The following is a 24537-nucleotide window of genomic DNA, read 5'->3' as shown; positions in this document are numbered from 1 at the left end:
TCATCTAACTTAAAAATTAAGATTAACACCAATTTAAATATTTTTTTAACTTTAAGTCCATACTTTAGGTCATGTTTGATCTTCTCTAATTTTATTTATATTTAAATGTAGTTCTTACAAACAATAAATTGATTTTTTTTTTCAATTTTGACCGATGATATTTGCAAGTTTTTTTTTCTTTAATTTTGATCGATGATATTTAATTACAAAAATAATTTTAAAAACATTTGTATATTATATAGATTATTGTTTAAATAATTACTATAAAACTACATCTAACAATTTTTTTTGCATTGCATATAAGCGAGTTGTTTTTAACAAAATTATCTTTTGGTTTGATACTAAGAACTCATTCCTAAAAATATTAAGATCTATTTATTAAGTTAATATCTCTTTATAAATATTTATCACCCGTATTTAATAAGTTAATATCTCTTTATAAATATTTTTCATACGCATATGTCAACACTACAAAAGCTAGTTTAATAGCTAGTAATAGAAAAAAATTCACAAAACAAATGTGTTTTATTTATTTTATTTTATTTTTGGTTAAAAAAAACTTAAATATTAAAATTTGTAATACGAATCTTACGTTTTTTTATGTGTAATGGTAATATTTTTTTATGTAGTTTTTAGCATATGTTTTTTCATCCATCCGATTTTTAACTGAACAGAATAATTTTTGTTTTCCACAAGGATTTAATTCAACCTTATTTTTTTAATTGGGATTAAAAAGTAAATAAACACTTAAAAATATCCATAAATTTGAATTAATCCGATGAATATAAAATCTTAATAAAACCAAATGGATTAAATTAAACAAAAAACAAGACATTAAAAGTGGTGTTGGTGCTAGGGTTTAAACATTCGAAGTCGTCGTGGTCTTCATCTTCCTCGTACACACCTGCGAGATTTCTCTGTCCTCACTCAAGGTATCATCAATTTTGGTTTCTCACGCCATCTTCTTCTTACTGTCATGGCTGAAAAAGGAATTAAACACGTTCGAATTTGCTTATGACGTTTTTTAATTGTTGCATTGTTTGTTAGGGTTAGCGATGCGGCGGAACAGTCCTGCATACTACAGTCCTCCGCGGCGAGGATACGGTGGCCGTGGAGGAGGGTCCAATAGAAGGGGATTCGGTGGAGGCAGGCGCAGGGATAACAACAATGGAAGCCTCTTGGTTCGGAACATTCCTCTCGATTGCAGACCTGAGGAGCTTCGTGTTCCTTTCGAGCGATTCGGACCTGTTCGCGATGTTTACATACCCAAGGATTATTACTCTGGGTGAGCAACTTATTTAATTGGTTATTTCAGAACGGTTAGGGTTTACTTTGAGTAAAGAGCCTTTTAGGGCTAGGTTTTGTTTCTGATTCAAATTGAAGGGAGTACATGAGCAGTTAATTGTTTCGGGGTGTCAAAGTGCTACTGGGTGCAGATGTTAACCTGGATTTTGATTTAAGTCGTGTTTGGATAAATTTCTCAACATGCACTTATAGGAGAATGGAATAAGAAGATTAATTGAAATAATTTTTTCATAAATAAAATTAGCTTATGCATGAGAGAAAGTCAACAACATGTAGAGAAGCTAAATGAGAGAGCTTTTCTACCAATTTGCTTATGCATATGTTAGTTTTAATTATGTGTTTATTGAAAAGTTTATCCAAATAGACGTAAGTGTTATTTTTTTATTTATTGGATTGTTGAATTGATCTTGGACTGGTTTGTCAGGGGGTATGTTGGTTTGAAATTGTTCAAGTTAAAACAAGAACAAGCCCCGAGTTTGAAGAGGAGATCTACTAACTCTTTTAACATATTGGTCCTCAAGTGTGTTAATGTTCATACATCATACCAAGAGAAATTATATAAATACCCATCACAATGAATGCAAGATTGGTTGGTTGGTTCTTGTCCCAATTGAAGGCTTCGTGCAGTTTTTTTTAGTTTGTTGTGGGAGCTTTGAGTTCAAGTGCTTCTTGTAAGTATAATGAGAGTGTTGAAGAATTTTTGAAGTCTCTTCCGTTTACTACTTGAGTGTAAGTAAAGGAAAGGCCCAGTCACAACTAAGCTTTTGGATTTTTAGAAGATTTAGTAAATTCAGCATCCACTGCTGTGTGTAAAGAAAGCTATACTAAGTAATGTGATTTGAGGTGGTTTACTGGGGTATGCAAATTCTGCCTAGTCAGCGTATTCTACAATCTGTCTGCCAATGTTTTTCTAGCAGTGTTAGAATGAAGCTCCACTTTTTTCCCATACAGAGAACCTCGAGGCTTTGCATTTGTGCAGTTTGTGGATCCTTATGACGCCTCAGAGGCACAGTACCATATGAACAGACAGATCTTTGCTGGAAGGGAAATATCTGTGGTTGTTGCTGAAGAGACAAGAAAAAGACCAGAGGAGATGCGACACAGGACCAGAACCAGGTATTTTTTCTTACCTCCTCATCATTGTCTGGATTTTATTTTTCCTTAACTATTTTCCTTTAAATATATTTATATGATTTTTGTATTTTACAGAGGACCGGCGGGCTATGGAGGCCGAAGGTCTTCTCATTATGGTAATAATATCAGTTGTCAAATATATATAACTTGGGCTTTCGTCTGTGTTAGATATGAAATTCTGTTTCACCTGCAACTGTTACGCATTTATTTTTCTTCTTCCATGTTAGGACATTTGTCCTTGTAGGGTGAACATGAGAATGAAATGATATTTTAGATGAATATCTGATTGAATTGATAATTTGATCATCCTTGTTTTGTTGCTTAGAATACCAGTGTTTACTTCTTATCTAAAGATAACTGTTTGTCATGATTGTGACTGCTGCAATAATTAATCTTAAGTCTTAGACTATTGCTTATTTAATCTAAATTAGCATTAGTGGATTCAAGACATTTTTTAATCTAATCTGATGTATAGGAGAATGGTATTATTTTTCTTTCTTATAGTTGTGTTATCAAGACTTTGTTATACCCTTAAAAGTTCTATTATCATATTGGTTGCTCCAGTTATTAATTGTGAGGACTTCTGAGCCTCTATGGAACCTTCCTGTTTCTCTAAAAGCTAATTTAATTAACATACTAGTTAGCTTACTGAAAACCATTTTAAGGATTTCCTTACTTTGGTGCTGGATTACATCAACCATTATTGTGTTGGGGAACTGAAAGCTGCTAACTTGCTAAGTTCATAATTAATAACTATTTTGTTTCACCGGAGGCATCCATTTTTTTGAAGAATTGCGCAATATTGGAGTCTGTTCTTCTGTTTTCTTGACAAGACCTAGCCTTTTTGTTTATCAGGGCGTTCTCGATCTCGCTCAATTACTAGATCACGCTCACCACCTTATCATTCTGGTTCTAGAAGTCGGTATCGTTCAAGGCAAGTTTGTTCATAGTTTAAAGTGCCTTCATTTATGGCTCACTGAAGCATGTTATCATGGTTTTAATTTTATATTTATCAGGTCTTATTCTCCTGCTCCAAGACGGCAAAGTGATTACTCTGTTTCCCCTAGGAGGCAAGCAGAGCATCGTAGATCACCAAGAGGTCCTCCCAGGGAGCGAGATGGTGAACTAAAGCGTAGATCTTATTCTCCGGCATATGGCAATGGTATTGAACAGAATCAAAGCAATGGATATGCTGAGTGAGTCCATCCATTTTCTGTTTAGCTGCTTTACTTTACCGTGTACCTGTATTTTCCCCTTATTTGTGTTTACTTATGTATTACCATTCTATGAAAAAAGGAAATCTATGTACAAGTCTGAAGCTGATCGAGGCCAGTGGAAGTCATCGAGATCACCCCTTGGGTCTAGATCAAGATCTGCTGACCTGTCACCTAGGCGTGGAAGATGAGGTAAAATTTTAAGAGAGGGATTATTATAATAGGAGATTGGATTTTCCTTGGGTTTGATTTTTGTTTTTATGGTTTTCTTCATGCAGGTTGCAGGTCACTGACAATGTGTTGCTGGGCTTCTGTACATTTCCTGCAATTTATCAAGACATTTGCAAAAACCTTGTATTTGCTTGATGTTTTTACCAATATGATGGATGAATGTATAACAATTGATTTTATGTGCGGGTTTGTTTTCGACAATCTGAACTTAGCCTACAACCTTGAATTATTTATTGAGTTTATGAGCCTATGATCCTTTAATTAAAGCTGCTGTTTTTTTAGCCTATGATCTTTTAATTCAACTGCTGCTGTTTTTTGTGCCTGTCATCAACTAAAAATTGCGAACTAAGAGCATGTCTAGATAGCCGTTTGGGTTCATACAACAAAATTAGTTGTCATCTTGCTTTTAAACCAAAGAATCCAAACATCAGATTATAGTATAAGCTTTTGATTAAAAATATGTTTACAAATTCTAATGCAAACATGCACTAAATGGTTAACTGGATTCTAAACTAAAAGCAATAATCATTAGTAAAAGGAGTTTCCGAGCTTAAGCTATGATTTTTATAAGATAAATGGTTTTTTTCTACCAATATTTTGGTGGGACAATTAGGTTAGATTTGACCAATTTAAAATAGTATAATGATTCACTAATTAAATAACCCACATTGCTTAGTTTAGTTCAAACTAATTAATTAAAAAGTTAACAATTTTATCACTAATTATCCATAATAGAAAAGAAGGAGTAATTTGCGTGTGATTTAAATGTTTTAGACTTAATAAATAAGAGGTGAAACTACTAATCAAATTAATATGCTCAATTAAATCATAATTTTTAAGATATTAAATATAAGGACAAAACCTTATTATTTGTTGCGTGGGTAACTTGAGAGATATTATTTTGATTTAGTTGAAAAATAGGTAGCAGTAAAAGTATTTGAGGAATTGTTCGAAAGTTTTTCCGTCAGAAAAACTCTGGATATTATTTAATTTTTAATGATTATTCTTCACAAATACTATCTTCATCGGTGGTTTTTCCTCACCTCATTTAGTTCAGCTTGCACCTCTTTTTATTTTTATATTTTCAATTGTAATTTTGTCAGAAATATTTTGATTTTAAAAAAAGTTGACCCATTACCCATTCAATAATAAAAAAAAAATGAAGCAATCCTTCCTCCTCCCGTGGCCGTATCTCGCAACCTTAAATTTGGAAACACTGCACTTCTTTTTCCTCCCTTCTCTTCTCTTTTCTTTGCCATATTTCATATCTCACAACCTACATCCCTTTCTTTTTCTCCTCTCTTTATAGTGTTTGTTTTTTTTGCTGTTTTATAATACTAAAAAATATTCACCACTTTCCTTTTTATTTTAATAGTGGAATCTAATTTTAGTTTTAATTTCTTTTTATTCAAACTCATTTAGCATTTTCAATTTGTTTTAATTTTAAGAATTCAATTCAGTTACTTACTTGTGCTTTGGACAAAACTTTCAGGAAATGACATATTTTCTAGACGTTACTAATTTCAATTTCTAAATTGTGTTGATTTTTAAGGATTAATATATTCATTCTGTACTTAATAAATTTAAGAAACATGTTTTTATCTTGTTGATGTTTGAAATCCCACGTTTAATCATAAGGTCAAATAATATCCTGTAAAAAAAAAAGTTAAATTATAATATAATACTTAAATAAGTGCAAAATTTATATTATAATTTAATTTTATAAGGTTGAAACTTAAAAGGATATTTAATTCTAGTAGGCTTATTTTTTCTTAGCCTTATAATATCACACATTTGCTATTAATATATCAATCTCAAGTTCAATACATATTTGTCTCAATACTTAAAAATAAGTACGTGTGTACCCTCACTTACAAATTGAGTTAATATTGAAGTTGACTCAAATACCGTAAAAGAATATTCGTATTACTTGTTAGATCTTTATATATATATATATATATATATATATATATATTTGCCCCCTAACCAACATTAAAACTTGTTGTTTCTCCTTACTTATAAGAGGTCTAACACCATTCCCCCCAAAAGAGTGACCTTGTCCTCAAGGTGAAAAGAAGGAAACTGCTACATTATTGTCTCCACGGATTCAAATTCTGGCAAATCAGTCCATTGAAGGAGCATTTCGACCGTCCCATTGGGCGAATTACGTTCAGCTTTGACCGCAGCTGGTGTCACCTGCAATTCCAAATCGTCAGACAACATAGGCGGTAGGGGTTGAGGTTTGGTTGAGGACGATAGGGCCTTCTTCGATAAAGAGACATTGATTCTCTTTCATAAACTGACTTGGATTGAGCCCGTGCTGACAGTGTTTGGCTAAGAAAAGCCACTGGGCATCCTTCCTGCATTAAAAGGTTGGAAGCATTTCTCTCTATAACATTGAAAACTGTCTTTTTTTAACAGTTGGGTTAAAGGCCTGTACTTGTTTAACTGCTCACTTTTTTTCGCCACTGTTTCCCTCATTACGAATAAAACTTCCATGCCTCTTTCCAACGGTTCGACCCGTGCTTTCATACCGCGTGTTGTCACCATGAATGGTCTCCAGGAACGTTGAGCCCTGATACTAGTTGATAGAAATCAATTGGTATATAATTAAAATATTGAATTCAATTCGTTGGAATAGGTATTGAAATACCAGAATTACAGAACCACCACTGAACAACACATTTATAGTAGCTGTTTTACTGTAAAACATTAAAACTTGTTGTTTCTCCTCTTATAATGCTTACGTATAAGAGGTCAAACACAACATTGCGTACTTTCAAGGTGGACGACTTTTTTTCATATTTTCAGTTAAAATAATTTCACTCGTTTTCACTTTGGTGAAGATAGGTTTTACTTTCCCTGTCAATTTCTTAAATTAATTATAAATAAGTAAACAAATTTTAAAGCTTTAATAGCCTATTTCAAATGAAAATTATTAATGTTGTTAATATATAACCAGGTTATTGTCATGATTTGTGGAATTTTCACTAATATACAGAACGTCTGCGAGTTTTGTTCGTCCTCTGAAAATGCGTCTTGCTGAATTAGGGATGACGTGAAGATTTGTCTTTTTTTGTTGGAGTGTTTTGTAATAGTAAATTTTAAACAGACTTGATAAATATTTTACGTGGGGGTTTGGAATAAATTTATTCAGAGGTTTAGTTCATTGACTATTTAAGGTTTCTTTCTTCATTGTAAACCAGGGAAGGTTCTATTTCATTTCCTTGCCCACTTGGAGAGAGAGAGAGACAGAGAGAGAGATGGCATTTGGATTCATGGAGGTGGAGCTGGTGAAAGCAAAGGGTCTTCGTGATACTGATGTCTTCGGTAAACTGAATCTTTAGCTCAGATTCCTTTCTTTTCTCAAATTTTTTTCCAATTTATGTTTACACACCATGCCCTTTTGATTAGATTTTCAACCTTTTTCTTATTCTAAAATTGGGATTTTTCTAAGCATTATTAATCTATATTCAATTCCTTGTTCAGCTTATAATCTGGGTATCTGACATCTCAATTCCTCGAGTCCAGTGTAATCTAGATGGATTCAAGGCACTTCCATGATGATTTTAATACATTTTTATAATCTGATTCTAACAAGGTGCCGTGTTCTTTTTGTTAATCTCTTTTCTTTGTTGATAGCTCGTATGGATCCTTATGTCCTATTACAATACAAAGGTCAAGAGCGCAAGAGCAGTGTAATTCATGGTTAGTTAAATGCTTCTTTTCCTAGAAATTTGTATTGCATTAACTATCAAGTCTGGAAATGCTTAGTATTTCAATATTTTTGTGTGGTGTGTGCTAAAGTGTGAGAAGCTTTTCCAATACTTAACTTCGTGTGAAAGTGCTCAATCATTTCATTCTGCTGGTGAGATTACAAGAGTAGAGAAAAGAAAATATAAATCAAGAATTTCGTTGGGCTAACTCTAGCAGGCATCTAGTTCATCAGCTAGTGGTATGTTTTTTCTGATACAATATGTGGTTTCTTGCTTTCCTTTTTTATGAAGGAATTAAAGTTTTTGTAATTAGATGCCCATAGCTCAAGAATCTCAAGCTAAAAGGGCACCACAGGAGGGAACAAGAACTAAGAACTGTCAAATATGGAGTTTTATCCCTTCATTTCTCTTCCCACCCTATGTGTGTATTTCACTATGACCAAACTTAAATGAAGCTCCACAACAGTTTTTATTGTTGTTGTCCAATTAAAATTGAAGTTTCACTTCAATAATCTATGTTGACCTCTCTAATGGAAACCTTTATTATTATGTGGATTTCTGGTTTGAGCCTCTAACTCTAATTGGAGATTAACACTAAAAGCAACTACAAAATGGTGTCAAGCTTTTGTCCTTTCACTATTTCCTTTGTTGAAGTAGATGGGTAAGCAAAAGAAAAAAGAGTGTGCTTTCTTTTCTTTTTCAACTGCCTAAAAAACTTACACATACGTTGAAACACTAAAATAGACGGTGGATCTTACTAGGCTTAACGTAACATAGATGCTGATAAAGCTGAGATGAATTTTCAGTTTTTTTACCATTAATAAGGCATTTGATTAGACAGATTTTTTATCGATGCAGAGGGAGGCAGAAATCCTGTATGGAATGAGAAATTCGTATTCAGAGTAGAATATCCCGGTTCAGGTGACCAATACAAGCTCAACCTTGTAATCATGGACAAGGATGTATTTTCTGCAGATGACTTTGTTGGCCAGGCTGCGTAAGACTTTACTAGCTTCTTAAATATAGTGAATTTGTCATGATGAGTTGCTCTTATTGACTAAATGAAAATGTTACTACCTTTCTGTCTCAAAATTCTAAAAATATATGTAGTTTAAAGTTTTTTCACACATTAATAATAACAATAAATGTCAACAATTTCTCCAAATTCATTCTCTCAAGAAATACATAACTTCTATCGCCTGGAAATACAGACATTTAGGAAATTCCATTTGCATTCTTTTAATAAGTTAAAATTCCAATCATCTTGATATGAAGGAATTACAGTGTTAGTTTCTAAATTCTCATGTTAACTTTTTGTTAAGGATTCAAATAAGCTTTTTGATTCCTCTATACCCAATGAAGAAGGGTTGCACAAAATGCAATAATGAGAAGAACACCCTTACTTAAACCAGGATCATGAGAAAAAGATCATAAAAGCATATTCTCACTTTTATTTCTTGTTCATAATAAAGGGTCAATTTTCTGTATCCAGAGTTTATGTAAAGGATTTATTGGCAGAAGGAACAGAGAAGGGATCGGCTGAGCTTCGTCCTCACAAGTATAGTGTGGTTCGTGCTGACCAATCTTATTGTGGTGAAATAGAAGTTGGTATAACTTTCACCTTAAAGGTAATATTTTAGTTTGAGAGTGCTCATATTTCTTGTGATGCAAACAACAGAAAAGAATCTAAGTTTGAGTTCATATGAAAAAATTATGCTCGTTAGTTGTTATGCACAATGAAAATTTTGAAATGAAGTTTGTCAACATATGGTATATTATATATCATGTTAGGACTTTAGGAGTTTCTTTAATGTTGTTCTTGGAATTCACAGGAACAGGAATATGCTGATGATGATGATGTTGGAGGATGGAAGGAAAGTTGCTTTTGATTCAGTGGGCTTCAGATTTAGATTTTGGAACGTAACATAACATGATTACATGGAGACTGCCTGTTAAGTCTTTTTTGTATGTAGTTGAATATGCATAGAATTTGAAATCCCTTCTGGTGTCTGTCTGAGATATGACGAAAACAGTTGGCATTGAGATAGTGTTAATGAGTTTAATCGTAAAATTTGTATTTATCATACACTGAGTGAATATACATAATAGCTACATGGAACTTTGGTCTCTGATTAAAACTCTGGAATATCTTTTGGCCGCAAGAAATGCTCCTTTGAGTGTTCTATATTCATTGGCCATTGTTCATGCTAACTGTTTTTTTATAATACTATTAATATTTTTGTATTTCCTAAAATAACATTGTTTCATATCAGGTTTTAGTGAGGCTCACACATTAATATGTCTTCTTTTCTCTTCTTCAACTGTAGTTGCTTTTTACGTAGATTTTATTTCTATCTGATATGAAACTTTCGATATACTTCTTTTATGTTGATATATATATATATATATATATATATATATATATGTTATATTTAAAATTAAATATTAATGAATAATCATATAATTATGATACAATAAATTTAATAAATAATAAATTTTGTTAAAATAGACTCAAATTTATAACGGTAATATCAGGTTAAAAAATAAATTTTAAATCTAATTTAATCCTTATATATATGATAAAATTTACATATGCATCTATACTCTTAATTGATGTTATTTATAGACATGTGAGACTTACAATACTCCAAATAAACAATAAAACTTTGTCAACTAATATTTAATAATAATAATAATAATAATAATAATAATAATAATATTTTTGTTCTCTAAACATAAAACTTTGTCAACTAATATTTAATAATAATAATAATAATAATAATATTTTTGTTCTCTAAACATGTGCAACCATCGATATCTTTTTGTTCTCTAAACATGTGCAAAGAGCTTCATTACCGACAAATAAGTTTCACGTTACCCGAAAAAAGTGAGAGTTTAATATCTCTATAAAAAAAGTGTTTTAAAAAACACACTATATTTTCATCATGATGTTAGGAAAATAATGGATTTTTTTATCTTATTTTTGCCTTATGTGAAACTTAATTTACTATAAGATGGAAGTCAGATTTTGTTGTTGAGATGTAAAAGTAAATTATAACCTTTTCAACAAGTTTTTTCAAGAATTCAAATGGCATATCAAAAGATAAATATAAAAAAGATATTTTACAACTTTTTAAAATTTTCATCATAAAATTTCACGCTAGACTCACTACAAGTAAAAGTTTCATTACTTATATAAATCCCAAAAATATAGTAAAAATTATATAATTAAGATTCATCACACCTATAATATTGTAGAACAGTTTCTAGAAATAAAGTATCCACAATGTAACTATAAATTTAAACTTTACAAAAGTCTATCCTAACTACAAAATTATATACATGACCGAACAGTTTATATATACTATATTTATATGACCGAACGGTCATAGACTACACCATTGGGTCTTCGCCGTTTAACGCTTCCTCCAATGAACACTCACCTCCCTCTGCTCACACCCACAAGGTGATAATCACAAATAGAGAGTACCGAATGGAAAACATGAACAAGATAGAAAAGAAGGGTAAGCTAGAGTAATTTAATTGATTACAGTTATCATGCAAGTTCAACGAACACATAATCATGTAACATCCAACACTTATAATCATGCAATGACCGACCACTCAAACAGTCCAAAACTGAATACATTAATTCATGCAAAGACCGACTACTTGACTTGACCATCCGGATTGTATGAATATGTAGCTTGGGCCGTTCGTGCACCCGGGGATGTAGTAATTGGAAAACCATCAGCTGCCACCCAGGGTTAATCCTTTATAACTCACCTAAGACCCTATAGGCTAGGACCTCCTGCTATTCTCACAACATGACTCACCCATCTCTACTTGAGACTTGGTAATCATTAGAATGTCACGATGAACGCCGTGGATTTCGCTGTCCATATTCATACTTTACCACCACCTTGATACCAAATCACTGAGACATTCCTCCTTGGAATTCTCTTTCACATCCATATTACAATTATCAAACCATAGTTTTCCTTTTTACACCATTATGATAATACATACATAAGCCATCAAAGCAATTGGATCAATTAATTAAAACAACACACTGGAATAACTATGAATATAGGCCAAACAGAAATCACCAACATAGAAGAACAAGACCGAACACCTTGTGAATGTTGGAGACCAAACAGTCAATAATAGATACAGCTGAAGAGAAAATCGAGCGCTATTAATGACCGACAACTAGAGGATTCCGAGTACCACATCATGACCGAATACTACCAATAGTCCAAATACTAAGTTTAGACCGAACACTTATGGCTTAGGCCGAACACCTATAACTTAGGCCGAACACAAGTAAGACCGAATACAAGTACGAGGTCGAGCACTAGTACAAGAACGAGCGCTACTAAGAGACCACACAATCCACTAAGACCGATCGCTACTAAGAGACCACACAACCTACTAAGAACGATCGCTACTAAGAGACCACACAACACACTAAGAACGATCGCTACTAAGAGACCACACAACCCACTAAGAATGATCGCTACTAAGAGACCACACAACCCACTAAGAACGATCGCTATGAATAAAACAAAATACTAGTACAAGACCGATCGGTCATTAACTGAAAAGCTCTACAGAAGTAGAACTCAGTTAAGACCGAACACAAGAAGAAAGTTGAACGGTCAATGAATAACACTCGACGATCTGCATAATTCTGCAGAGTAGCTCCAGAATTATGATCAACCACTATCTTCACCAATTCCTACCACTTCCCAACTTCTAATCCTCCAAACATGATTCATATACCATTTTAAGCCTATCCAAAGGTACCTAAAATCGTTCTAACATCATCCCAAAGAGTCTCATACCAGAAATTCACTCCCAACCCCAAACTATCATATTCTCATACCCACTTTCTTAAGATTAGAACATATCGAACACTTATGTAGAGAAACTCAAACTAGTTCACAAGTTCCAACATTCACAGATTTGACACAATTCAATCAAACATTCAAGTTACCCACATGCAACCATCCAAACAGTAATTTCATACACAGAAAATCACAATTAAATTAACTAGCTTCCCTTATCTCTTTGACCGAACAGAAAGCTTTTACACCTTTAGGGAATTGTTTGAACTTCAAGAAAATCTAAAAACACCTAAAGATTATCGATTTAAAAAGAAAGGATTAACCAAAAGACCAAGAACATGATCAGAATTGAGAAGAAGAAGTTGATGAACACATGCAACGAAATTTCCCTTGCATGCACCAGAAAATCGAAACACTAAGAAGAGAAGGTGAAACTTACTGACTCAAATCATTGAATTAACTGGTTGACAAGAAATCCTTCAGCTCAAGGATCTCTTAAACTCCTCCTGAACGAAGAACAGTTGATTAACTTGATGAAGATTTTTAGAGAGAAGGAGAAGAAAAGAGAAGATCATAATTTTGGAGAGATAGTGTGTATGTAAAGAATGAAACTAAATTTGAAACTTTCATTTATATATTACTCTCAAAACCAGACGGTCCAATCTAATGTATACACCTGTTCCGCTCCAATTTCCTTTAAATCTCTCGGCTCTCACAACTTACAGATAGAAAAATGTTTAACTTAAATATTTTTCAACTATTTTAATTATAAGAATCCAATATAATATACAACATATATAGTAATATAATGTTGTAAACAATCATAATATTAGTATACTTATAATTAATAACAAATACAGCCACAAGTATCAGAATAATAGGATCAATTTAATATATATACAATATAAACTTTTAAAGATTTATATGATAATTTATATATCCAAACCTCAAAAATAAGTGTCATAATCTTAAATTAGTTTGTTAAAGAGAGAACAAAATTCAAATTCCTTTTGTATCATAATGATTAATTAGATCAAGGTTTAACATTTTTTTTAAATGATTTAATATTTTAAGCAAAAATATTAAAACATTTTATAACGTTACCTTAACATGTTATTTTTTTTAAAAAAAAAGTATCTTTAAAATATATATTTTAACGTATTAAAGATTGTAATATATTATTACAAAATTACATATATTAATTTACTTTATGCTATATAACACATTCTAGAAAAAATAATCAAGAAGTTTGAAGTAAAATCCTAGTTGTTTGATCGATGTATTCCAAAATAGACCAGTAGACATTTCATAGTGACTGGTTGAACTGGTCATCAAATCTTATATGACAAAGACAAAGACAAATAACATAATGACACGAAACTATATTAAAGCTTTGTCAGCACTCAAGTTCAAACCGATTCTACCCTAAGAAAAAGACTCGTCTTCAAAAGAGTTTGCTACAGCAACGTTTAGTTCTTCAATAAACTTAACATTAATTTTCATCAATACTAGATTAACTTCTAAAAACATTTTTAAGATTAACATATATACGACATTTTCTAATTCACCCAATTCTAAAATTATAAGTTATTAATTTTTAATTTGTTACGGGAGGTTACTAATGTGAGTTCTTTAAGCATGGAAGCACATGGCAGCCCTTCTAGACCTTCCTCCACCCAATAAAAAGTAGCAGCCATATGATGAGTAATAAAGTAAAAATCTTACTGAGTCATTTAGTTACGCTATTGATTATGTATAGTTTTCATAGAAAATAGCAAATAATACCTAGTTGTCCTTTTCAACAATTTACTAAGGCCAAATGACATTAAATTATTTGCGTAGGTTTTTGGAAATTGGGAGACCAGACCAAGCTTGAGGTGCATGCGCGTACGGTCTTATTCTGTTCATACTTTGATTTTTTGTACAATGCCAAAGTCTTGGTCATCCCATTAAATGCATAGTCACACTTAGAACCCTATATAAGCAAACACAAGGCTACCATTTTTTCCAACTTCAACGCTCATAAACCTAAAACAGATCAAGCACGTCTATTGTAAGAATTTGGTGAATCAGAATCTTCATTCTTCAGGAACACAGACATGGCAATCGGTTTCATCGAGGTGCAACTTGTGAAAGCAAAAGGCCTACGTAACACCGATATCTTTGGTATTATTATTAACTACTGCATTGCCTTTGCCTTGTTTTGTTTTCAGAAACCACAATGTTTTTCTGAATTTTCCTCTTCTCTTGGTTTAAAAACGATTATATACATGATAAAGCTGAATGAAAGATGGTATTTGTAATATGCTCAAATGGGTTGTTTATTGTTTTATTTTGCTCATAGGTAAAATGGATCCCTATGTTCTGATACAATACAAAGGCCAAGAGAAAAGAAGTAAAGTCGCTTATGGTACGTTTCTGTACATATTCAATTCTTTATATCTTTTTCTTCCATTTACAAGAAACTTGGATATATATATGAATTTAAGGACGGTTAAGTGATAGATTTAAAGTTTAATTCAATCTCATAAAATTATTTTGATGTGAAACTTCAATACACTTCAAATTGTCTAAAGATACACAAGAATTATTGATTCTGATATTATATTAAAAAGTGAATTTTAATGTAATTAAATTTCACAGTTGAAATTTGTATATATTTTTATATTTTAAATTAATTTTATCTCTAATTGATGCGATATTTTCGACCACTATAAATAAGTGTTTAAACTTCATTTTCATTTAGACCTTATGTACCCAATTTATGGATTTTAAGTTTTTGTTGAACATAGTTTTGAATGGTGTTTTATGCAGGGCAGGGAAAGAATCCGGTATGGAATGAACGGTTTATCTTCAAAGTAGAGTATCCTGGATCAAACGATCAACACAAGGTCATCTTCAAAATTATGGACAAAGATTTATTTAAAGACGACTTTGTTGGAGAAGCCATGTAAGACTTCAATGTGACTCTGCATTATAAATTTCATGTTTATAATCTTAACTAAGTGTAACTTTTTGTCTAAGTTGCGTTGATGATTTAAAAAGAGAGTTAATTTGATGTTTTGTATATGTAGAATCCATGTGGGGGATTTATTGGCCCAAGGAGTAGAGAATGGAGGAGCTAAGCTACAAACTCTAAAGTATAGAGTGGTTCGTGCAGACAAGTCTTATTGTGGAGAAATTGATGTTGGTGTTACTTTTACTCCCAAGGTATTCTTAATAAATTTCATTATCTACTTAATTATAAATTATAATCCACCCATTGATTAATTAAATTTATGTTTGGTTCGTGCATTCGTGTAGGTGGAAGACAAATTTGCTGAAGAACAGATAGGAGGATGGAAAGAAAGTGATAACTATTTAGCTTAGATTAGCATATATAAATTAAGTAACCGTGTATCTAACATTTTCAATTCCATGTTATTTCATTTTTTAATTCTTTCTAGCAAGACGCATTAATTAACAAATAAGTGTATTATCAACTTAATTTAATTCTTATTGTTCCATCGTTTATTCTTATAATTGTAGTTATCCGAAATTCCAATGCTCAATTCACTCTTTTGTTACAAGATGATTCATCATTTGTTAACCTATTTTATATAAAGATTATGTTATGTTAACAACTTTTTTTAACAATTTTTTGACAATAGATTATGTGTTACTATTTTATTAATTCGTATATTTGAAATGAATATAGGCTGTTGTAAAAAAATTGTCAAATTTTTTTTTTCCTTTAATGGAGGTACTCTACTTTTTACTACAAGATTTAGTTATTAACATCAATATACTACTTATTAAATGTTTTGTTCAAGAGTTTGGAATTCTATACCTAAGAGAAAAAAAATGGGAAAGGATAAAAGTTTGACTCAAAACTAAAAGTGCTTTAAGAAAAAAAAAATCCAATTAAGCCTTGGTTTTGCTTTTTTTATTTATAAGTATTTTCGTTACAAAATCATATATTCTTTAAGATACAGAGATAATAAAATATAAACAAAAGTCATCTTTTACTTAAAAAAAATCCCCCTTAAATTATAGTATATATATTAATTAAATCAAAGCATATAATATTTGAATCCTTTTTCGTATTTGGCTAGTCTTCAGACATGTCACTTTTTTTTGCCGTTATTATTCGTTATATTTTCTTCCATGTCCTTGAATACTGAGAATATCAATTAATTTATATTTTAAAAGGATTATAGTTTAAACGGAGTACTTATTTGCCAAAGTAAACCAAGCAGCACGTTTGTTAATAAACTAACTACGATTGTTCATCTAGTTTTAAAAATATGCATTGTTAGAATAAATTTGAGGGATACATGATCTAATCAATCAATTTTTGAAATGTAATTCAAAAGTGTATGATAAGAGTTTTTAAGCTTGACTCAACTCACAAAATCAGTTTGTAATTTAGTTTTATATATTATAATTTAACTTTATAATATTTTAAAGTAATATTAAAATATATTATAAAATACCCATATTAATCGCACATCACATTCAGCATCTAACATTCAACTCACAACACAATTCAAAATGTAAATTCAAATTATCCTACACACCTTGGTGATACAACTTTCAAATAACTAATCTTAAGCTGATATAAAATTCTGGATAATCACAATGTGACTTATTATTAAAAAATCTTGAATACACCTAATACACTTTGAATTGGATCGGTTTTAAATATAGAGACAAAAAGTTAATTTATTCCATATTTTTCAATTTTTGATTTCACAACAACCGAAGTTGTTGTATATTAGAGTAAATAAAAATATAACACTAATAATAATGAAAATTTAATAATAATAATAATGATTATTTAGTTTTGGTCTCAAGTTAAGGAGTTTTAAAAATTAGAAGCATATTTTTTGACAACATTTTGTCATGTTCATTATTATCGTGATAATATACTCTAAACTCAATAAAAACAAATAACACACGTATTATATCAAAATTTTGTCAAAAAAATCTATGCTATTGTATCATTGCTCTGACATTGTTTTATTATATCAACTCTGGTGTTGTTCATGTGTGTGTGCTGCATATTACTAGTATTAATAAATTTATTAGCCTGTTTTTCTTTGCTTTAAAGTTAATGAGTGTTACTTGTTGGGTTGTTTTGTGTTTTAGCCCTTGTTTAGGTGTGTTTAAAGATACCATTTCTGATGCAAATGGTGTAGGGTGTTTTTTTAAAAAGGGTTAAAGCACTATAAATGCTTTTACTAATATTTATTTATTTTTTGTCAATAAAAAATTTAAAAAACATTTGTGTGACATTTGAGAGTAATTGAAACCTATTACAAGACCATGAGGTATCTTAGTCAAGTCCACTATTTTCTAAAAACCTATTTGTCTTGAAACCTACTTGGTACACACGTTTCTATCACCAACAAGAAGCTTCCATAAGACAAAACAAAGACCAACTCTACATTTTTAGTCTTTAATGCCAAGTGACATTAATTATTTACTTAAGTTTTGGAAATATGGGATGACCGCATGTCGTCTTATTCATACTTTGATTTTACCTTTTGGTGAATATTCGTACTTTGATTTTGTACAATGCCAACTTGTCAAGTCCTGCTCTGATAACTGCTCTAATAACTGCTCATGCAGCCATGCTAGGGATAAAAAACCACAAAATGACCAATCTTTCCAACTTTTATATTCATAAACCTAAAACAAATACTTCTGAAATCTTCACTCTCCAAGGATAAAGACAACATGACGACAATTGGTTTGATGGAGGAGAAGCATTTGAAAGCACAAGCTATGAGAGTAACATTGATATCTTTGGTATATTGTCTTTTATTAGTACAGTTGAAAGTTACATGTCGACTAGAGATAAGACCAATTTAGAATATATATTGAAGTTGAGTTAAGTTTAAAGTACATTTATTAACAAGTACATGTTTAATTCAACTTATTTATAATAAAACACTTGTCTAATTTTTCGGTGTTCTAAGAAAATTTTTTCAAAAGAAATGTGGTTAAACTTATTATTAGTATTGGGTACTACTAGGAGTTTTTGTGTTCTTCCACCTCAATCTAATGAAAACATGACATATGTAATAATTTCAAATAATGTTAGTTGATAGCCAAATCATATCTAAACAACTGTAACTATATAGTGTGGACTCCTATTCGACCCAACATCGATCAGTCAATCCTTATCGGTGGTGGCTTCACTCTCTCACACCTTCATCCACCTCTCCATCTCCATCGCCAATGACCACTAGTCAAACTAGATTGAACTCATGTTCCATTGATGTTATTTTTCTTTGATGAATCCTCCTTAAAAATATTTATCAACTTTTTGTGTCCCTGTAAATTATATAATGAACTAGTAACCCAAAAATAAATAATAACATTTTTTTCTTTTTCTATTTAAGTAATTTAAATCTAAAATAAATTAGTAACTCACCTTATCAATATTATTTCATTGTTTAATTCTTTTAGCATGTATACAAGAAAAATAAATGTATTAAAAAGTTACTAACAAATTAGTTTGTATTAGTATCACTATCTCATATCATAATTCTCAATTTGTAATCGAAACTACAACTTTTATTTATTTTAAACAATTCAAAAGTAAGAAAATTATCCAAAATTTTAAATCAAAGTATATATGACTTCCTTAGATGGTTTTATTTCAATTAGATTCAAATACATATAAAAGAAAAAATCTTTTTTCCTAAACAAACCTAAAACTTCTCACTTTCGTGCATCCATATCAACATCTATAACAACATCTACTCCCGTATATATATTGATACATATACGATCATGGCATGTAAATATCACATCCACAATATGCAAGACTGAGCTAACAAAATCATATTCACAATTATACTACTTCTTCATAAGATCATAAAATAAATGTCATAACTGGCCATTATATTGCACAAAGTATAAACTTAATAACAAATTCAATTAGTTATCTAGAAATTCAGAACATAGTTACATGACTTTCACAATTCATACAATCAAACATTTAAACTTCATGATTTCTCATAATTTCATTCATATCCTAAATAATTATAGACACAATCTTAGATACAAACTTATTCATATCTCAAATAATCATAGACATAATTGTAAACACAAACTCATTCATATTCCAAATAATCATAGACACAATCATTAACACAAACTCATTCATATCCCAATTAATCATAGACACAATCTTAGATACAAACTCATTCATATATCAAATAATCATAGACACAATCAAAACACAAACTCATTCATATTCCAAATAATCATAGACACTAACTCATTCATATCCCAATTAATCATAGACACAACCATAGGCACAAGCTCATTCATATATCAATTAATCATAGACACAAACTCATTCATATCCCAATTAATCATAGACATAACCTTCAGAAAAATGATGTATAAACTAGTAACAAGAGATCGTTAACCTACCATTTATAAATTTCTTATGAACCTAGAATTCATAACCAAAATATATATAGACTGCATCCGATCACAATTACTTCTACACCCAAAAGCCATAACCAAAATATATATGGACCGCACCTGATCCACATTGCAATTACTTTTGCACCTAAAAGTCATAACCAAAATATATATGGATCGCACCCGATCCACATTAAATAGTAAGGTGAATTCAAATCCCATTAAGAGTGGTTGTTACCAACCCTCTAAACATGAACCTTCCTCGACTCACCAATCAAGATAATCTCAAACACACCTATATTATCATTCATACATCACACTATGATTCTACATACAATAGTTTTTTCCTTAAGAAAATACAATTTCAAAGTTCAGAGCTAAATAAAAAACTTAAGATCATATTTTACACATTCATCAATTCAACAATCGATATAATATACTTGAGCTACGTCCAAACTAACCACATATCATTTAATTCAACAGAAACAATTGCCATACCTTATTTGTTTTCTATTAATTACATCAAAAAGATAAAAGAATATTTCTTTCACCATAAAACTCCAAAAATTATATTCTTACATTGAATTAAAGATAATTGACTCGAGAATGGAATTCAAAACGAATCAACTTAATTGTGTTACCATGAAAAATGTTATGTACCAAACAAGCAACAAATGTCAAAGTTATTAGTAACCTACACCAAGGAAATCTTAGGTGAAAAACTGCTCTAAGTACAAACTTTCAATCAAATATCTAAATGATCAAAATAAAGAATCATGTGTATAAGACCAATTGTCAAAAATTTTGCTCGATCCGACAATTAACGAAATGAGAATCCTACTTTTCGCGAGATAACTCAGGACTGAAAATAGTGTGTTGCTTGAGTGAGAATATTGGTTCTTGGACAAGAATTGTCTTGCTTGAGTGAGAATATTAGTTCTTGGACAATAATTGTCTTGCTTGAGTGAGAATTTACTCGCTTGAGAGAGAATTTGAAAAAATTGGGTTAAGTTGTAGTAGTATTCTCACTTAAGCGAGAATTTGACAGGAATTGAATTAAGTTGCTTGGTATTCTCGTTTAAGCAAAAATTTGCTTGCTTAAACGAGATTTTGTTAGAAACACACCAAAATTATAATCATATATCGATTTCAACTTAAACTTATATATATATATATATATATATATATATATATATATATATGGGGTTTGCTAACGCGTGTACGCCTGTTTTTTCAGTTGGTACATTTTAGCAATGTGTATCGGGTTTTAGTAGACAAAAATACCCTTATATATCATTGATTCTAAGTTTGAAGGTTAAGGGTATTTTAATAATTTTCATTCTCAAAACTAAAAAAAACCCCAAACCCTTACTCACCTCTCTCATTCCTCTCAACCCTTTCTCTTTCATCTCTCTCACTCCAACCTTTTCTCTGTCATCCCTACTGTAGCCCCAATTGAAAAAATCAGAAACACTTGTCGTTAAACAATTTGTCTTTGTAAGAAGTTGAGTCATTGACATATTCACCTTCAGGCAAAGGTTCATTCAAGATCTCTTCAATTTCACCATCTTCACTAACCTCTCTAATTTCATCATCTGCATATGTTGAATCATCATCTCTAAAAAAAAAAAAACCCTCCAGGCCAATTACCAATTCCTTCGGATGACAAATATAAAATCATTATAAAATCATTTTTTGTAAGAAATTGTTTAACAACGAGTGTTTCTGATTTTTTCCAGGCCAATTACCAATTCCTTTGATTTCATTATGCTTGTGAAAATTAGACAAAATTAGATAAGACAAAAATTATAAAATGAAAACTCATTATAAAATCATTTTTTGTAAGAAATTGTTTAACAGCGAGTATTTCTGATTTTTTCCAGATCAATTACTAATTCCTTTATGCTTGTGAAAATTAGATAAGATAAAAATTATAAAATGAAAACTTATTATAAAATCATTTTTTGTAAGATTGTTTAACTGTCAGCTGATTTTTTTTCAGTTGGTGCTACCATAAGATGACAGAGAAAATGTTGGAGTGACAGAGATGAAAGAGAAAAGGTTGAAAGGAATGAGGGAGGTGAGCAAGGGTTTGGGGTTTCTTTTTTTTTTTTAGTTTTGAGAATGAAAATTATTAAAATTCTCTTAACCTTAAAACTTAGAATCCATGATATATAAGGGTATTTTTGTCTACTAAAACCCAGTACACATTGCTAAAAAAAAAAAAATTCTAGATACCAATTTCACAATAGAAGAATATTAAGCTTAAAACAGAAATAATCAATTTATAAAAGAGTTCTGATTTTCCTTATAATTATTACTATCTCAAGTTTATCATCTTCACAATAGAACAAACATACATAGATAAAAGATAAAGTAAACCATAAAACATATTATTTTCCTTTTTGAAAACTTGACATAAGATAACAATATAAGAAAAGTGAATGTTGAAAAATAATATCAAGAAAGAAAAATTTAAGTCATGAAAGTTTAAATTGAACTTTATGGGTTTTAATATATATATATATATATATATATATATATATATATATAATAAAAAAAATATTTAATTGTGGATGAGATGGTCATGGAGCTTACAGAATTCATTTGAAACAATCACTAGCCATCATTACTGTTACAATCTAGTTACCAAAATGAGGTTTTTTAAAATACTTACCGGCATGAAGCTTTTTTTCTTAAAAAAGAATTAAAGAAAAGGACTTGAACATGTTACACCTACAACATTCTTTGAGAAGTGGAATTCATCGGTGTTCATTCTAGAAAAGAACTTGTACATTAAATTGACGTACGTAAAATTTCAACTGGTAAGGTAACACTTACCACATTCTATAAACTCGTAGTACTTTTAGTGTGTATATAAGTTACTTCTAGAATCATTGAAGAATGTGACTAAAAGTTTTGGAAATCTACATTCCACTGTACCTTTTTGTTCAAAACCTCTACAGAGATTGCATTTGCAGACTGAGTTTGAAAAGAAAAAAAAAAGAGTTGAATTTTCAGACCTTATCGAGCATGATTCCAAGCAATAGTTTCCAACACAATTAATTGTTTTCATACTATTTAAGCTCAAAGCGATGTTATGCGTTTTGAAGACAATTCAACCAAACTGAGTCAGAATGGACATTATAGATTTGACCGTTGAATAATAAATCCAACAAAAAAGGAACTCATTTTCTTCTACGCAAGAAAATACGTAGCAGCCTTTCCTCTCTCTTAAAAAATTACCACTATTCATTTTTTATTGATTTTATTCATGATTTTTTTATAGCAAAATTTAACTACTTGGTTTCAGTGGGATATTTGTTAAGAAGACGTAGCAGACAATTTGATAAAGTAATGCACAGTATCAATTCATTTACAAGATTTTGTTAATAACACATTTAAGCCTAAAATATAGCTAATGATATCATTTCTAGAACACAACCATATCCTTTCAATATTTGGATAAAATCATATCTTCCGAATATTAAGAGAATAATTTTCTTTACAGAGTATTAAAAGATAATAATATTATTATGATATGACACAATTACAAAACTATTTTTGGATAGACGTGTAGACTAGAAGTTCTTCAGCCTCAATTGTCACGGCAGGAAAGACTGAATTTTGTATTATCTAAAGTTGTTTCCACTACATAATTAGTCAATTTTAATAAAATAATATGAGGTAAACTATCATATTCAAAAATACAATAATATTATTAATATATTATATTTGGTTTTGTGTTTTTGGAATACGAATTTAGATTATTGACTGAATTTTTTATATTATATATATAGTTAAAACTATACAAATTTTGATATTTAAAAATATATTATAAAATTCTTTAATGAATGCACATAAGGGGTAATATAAAATCTATACTCCAGAAATACACAAAGAAAAATTATACCAACAAATCATGAATCAATTTATATGACAGGTTTTTAATATCATCTTCTAACACCAATAAAATCTTAAAATAATAAATTTATAAATATTTATATATTAATTAAATTTTTTATTTCTATTTAAGGTGATATTTTTTTTATAAAAATATTATTATTATTATTAGTACTGGTAAAAAAATAAAAAATAAAAAACAAGAAAAGGTTAATATCATGTTAAGTAAAAAGAAATAAACAAATTTAATAGAGTTGCGAAAATTATTAATTAATTTTAAGAAAATGTTAATTAACATTACAGAGAATAAAACAAAAACTAGTAACCATATCTTATTATAACATAATCATATCTAAAAATATCAATAACAAATTTACATCCTTTTAACTATAAGAAGACTAAGACATGTAAGGAAAAACTAATATCAAAGAGGTCTGATTAATTGAAAATGATTTTAAGTTGAATATTGTATGGTATATAGGATAGAGCGAACAATTAACATTTGTAACAGTTTGATCTATTCTTTGGGTCAACAATTAAGCAGATTAAATGTTGGATAATCGCTTAAGTTATTACTATTGGATCATAATTAGGCCCGCGTTCAAGATATTGTTATTAGGCCAATGATTTGGATAAATAAACATATTAATAAGTTAATAACAGAATGATTAAAGATATCGACTAAAGATATTGATAACTGATTGTAAGATAAGGAGATTGTTTATGAGTAACAAATCGAATTTAAATGTAATTTGTTTT

General features: G+C 30.2%; 3 protein-coding genes across 3 annotated transcripts; all 3 read left to right on the top strand.

Annotated features, from left to right (window-relative positions):
* The first annotated feature begins 817 nt into the window (after window positions 1–817).
* Window positions 818–4165, top strand: LOC108336361 (serine/arginine-rich SC35-like splicing factor SCL30). Its single transcript, XM_017572791.2, has 8 exons — window positions 818–932; window positions 1048–1285; window positions 2257–2421; window positions 2515–2555; window positions 3295–3373; window positions 3456–3635; window positions 3736–3845; window positions 3932–4165. Exons 2-7 carry the CDS (start codon window positions 1056–1058, stop codon window positions 3842–3844), a joined length of 804 nt encoding a protein of 267 aa, XP_017428280.1. The 5' UTR covers window positions 818–932; window positions 1048–1055; the 3' UTR covers window position 3845; window positions 3932–4165.
* Window positions 4166–5908: 1743 nt separating this feature from the next.
* On the top strand, window positions 5909–9732 carry LOC108337373 (16 kDa phloem protein 1). Its single transcript, XM_017573891.2, has 6 exons — window positions 5909–6256; window positions 7091–7214; window positions 7527–7592; window positions 8459–8597; window positions 9093–9228; window positions 9433–9732. Exons 2-6 carry the CDS (start codon window positions 7148–7150, stop codon window positions 9487–9489), a joined length of 465 nt encoding a protein of 154 aa, XP_017429380.1. The 5' UTR covers window positions 5909–6256; window positions 7091–7147; the 3' UTR covers window positions 9490–9732.
* Window positions 9733–14477: 4745 nt separating this feature from the next.
* LOC108337905 (16 kDa phloem protein 1) lies at window positions 14478–15922 on the top strand. Its single transcript, XM_017574495.2, has 5 exons — window positions 14478–14616; window positions 14795–14860; window positions 15265–15400; window positions 15525–15660; window positions 15754–15922. Exons 1-5 carry the CDS (start codon window positions 14550–14552, stop codon window positions 15817–15819), a joined length of 471 nt encoding a protein of 156 aa, XP_017429984.1. The 5' UTR covers window positions 14478–14549; the 3' UTR covers window positions 15820–15922.
* The last annotated feature ends 8615 nt before the right edge of the window (window positions 15923–24537 follow it).

This window comes from Vigna angularis, chromosome 7 (assembly GCF_016808095.1).
Source record: "Vigna angularis cultivar LongXiaoDou No.4 chromosome 7, ASM1680809v1, whole genome shotgun sequence".
Classification (NCBI taxonomy): domain Eukaryota; kingdom Viridiplantae; phylum Streptophyta; class Magnoliopsida; order Fabales; family Fabaceae; genus Vigna; species Vigna angularis.
This window is presented reverse-complemented; position numbering and strand designations above follow the sequence as displayed.

Excerpts from the sequence above, each read along its gene's own strand:
- LOC108336361 (XM_017572791.2), top strand. The coding sequence starts at position 1,056 with ATGCGGCGGAACAGTCCTGCATACTACAGTCCTCCGCGGCGAGGATAC. Across the intron at positions 1,286-2,256 it reads CCCAAGGATTATTACTCTGG|AGAACCTCGAGGCTTTGCAT; the intron begins GTGAGCAACTTA and ends TTTCCCATACAG. Across the intron at positions 2,556-3,294 it reads CCGAAGGTCTTCTCATTATG|GGCGTTCTCGATCTCGCTCA; the intron begins GTAATAATATCA and ends TTTGTTTATCAG.
- LOC108337373 (XM_017573891.2), top strand. The coding sequence starts at position 7,148 with ATGGCATTTGGATTCATGGAGGTGGAGCTGGTGAAAGCAAAGGGTCTT. Across the intron at positions 7,215-7,526 it reads TCGTGATACTGATGTCTTCG|CTCGTATGGATCCTTATGTC; the intron begins GTAAACTGAATC and ends CTTTGTTGATAG. Across the intron at positions 7,593-8,458 it reads CAAGAGCAGTGTAATTCATG|AGGGAGGCAGAAATCCTGTA; the intron begins GTTAGTTAAATG and ends TTATCGATGCAG.
- LOC108337905 (XM_017574495.2), top strand. The coding sequence starts at position 14,550 with ATGGCAATCGGTTTCATCGAGGTGCAACTTGTGAAAGCAAAAGGCCTA. Across the intron at positions 15,401-15,524 it reads GACTTTGTTGGAGAAGCCAT|AATCCATGTGGGGGATTTAT; the intron begins GTAAGACTTCAA and ends TTGTATATGTAG. Across the intron at positions 15,661-15,753 it reads GTGTTACTTTTACTCCCAAG|GTGGAAGACAAATTTGCTGA; the intron begins GTATTCTTAATA and ends GCATTCGTGTAG.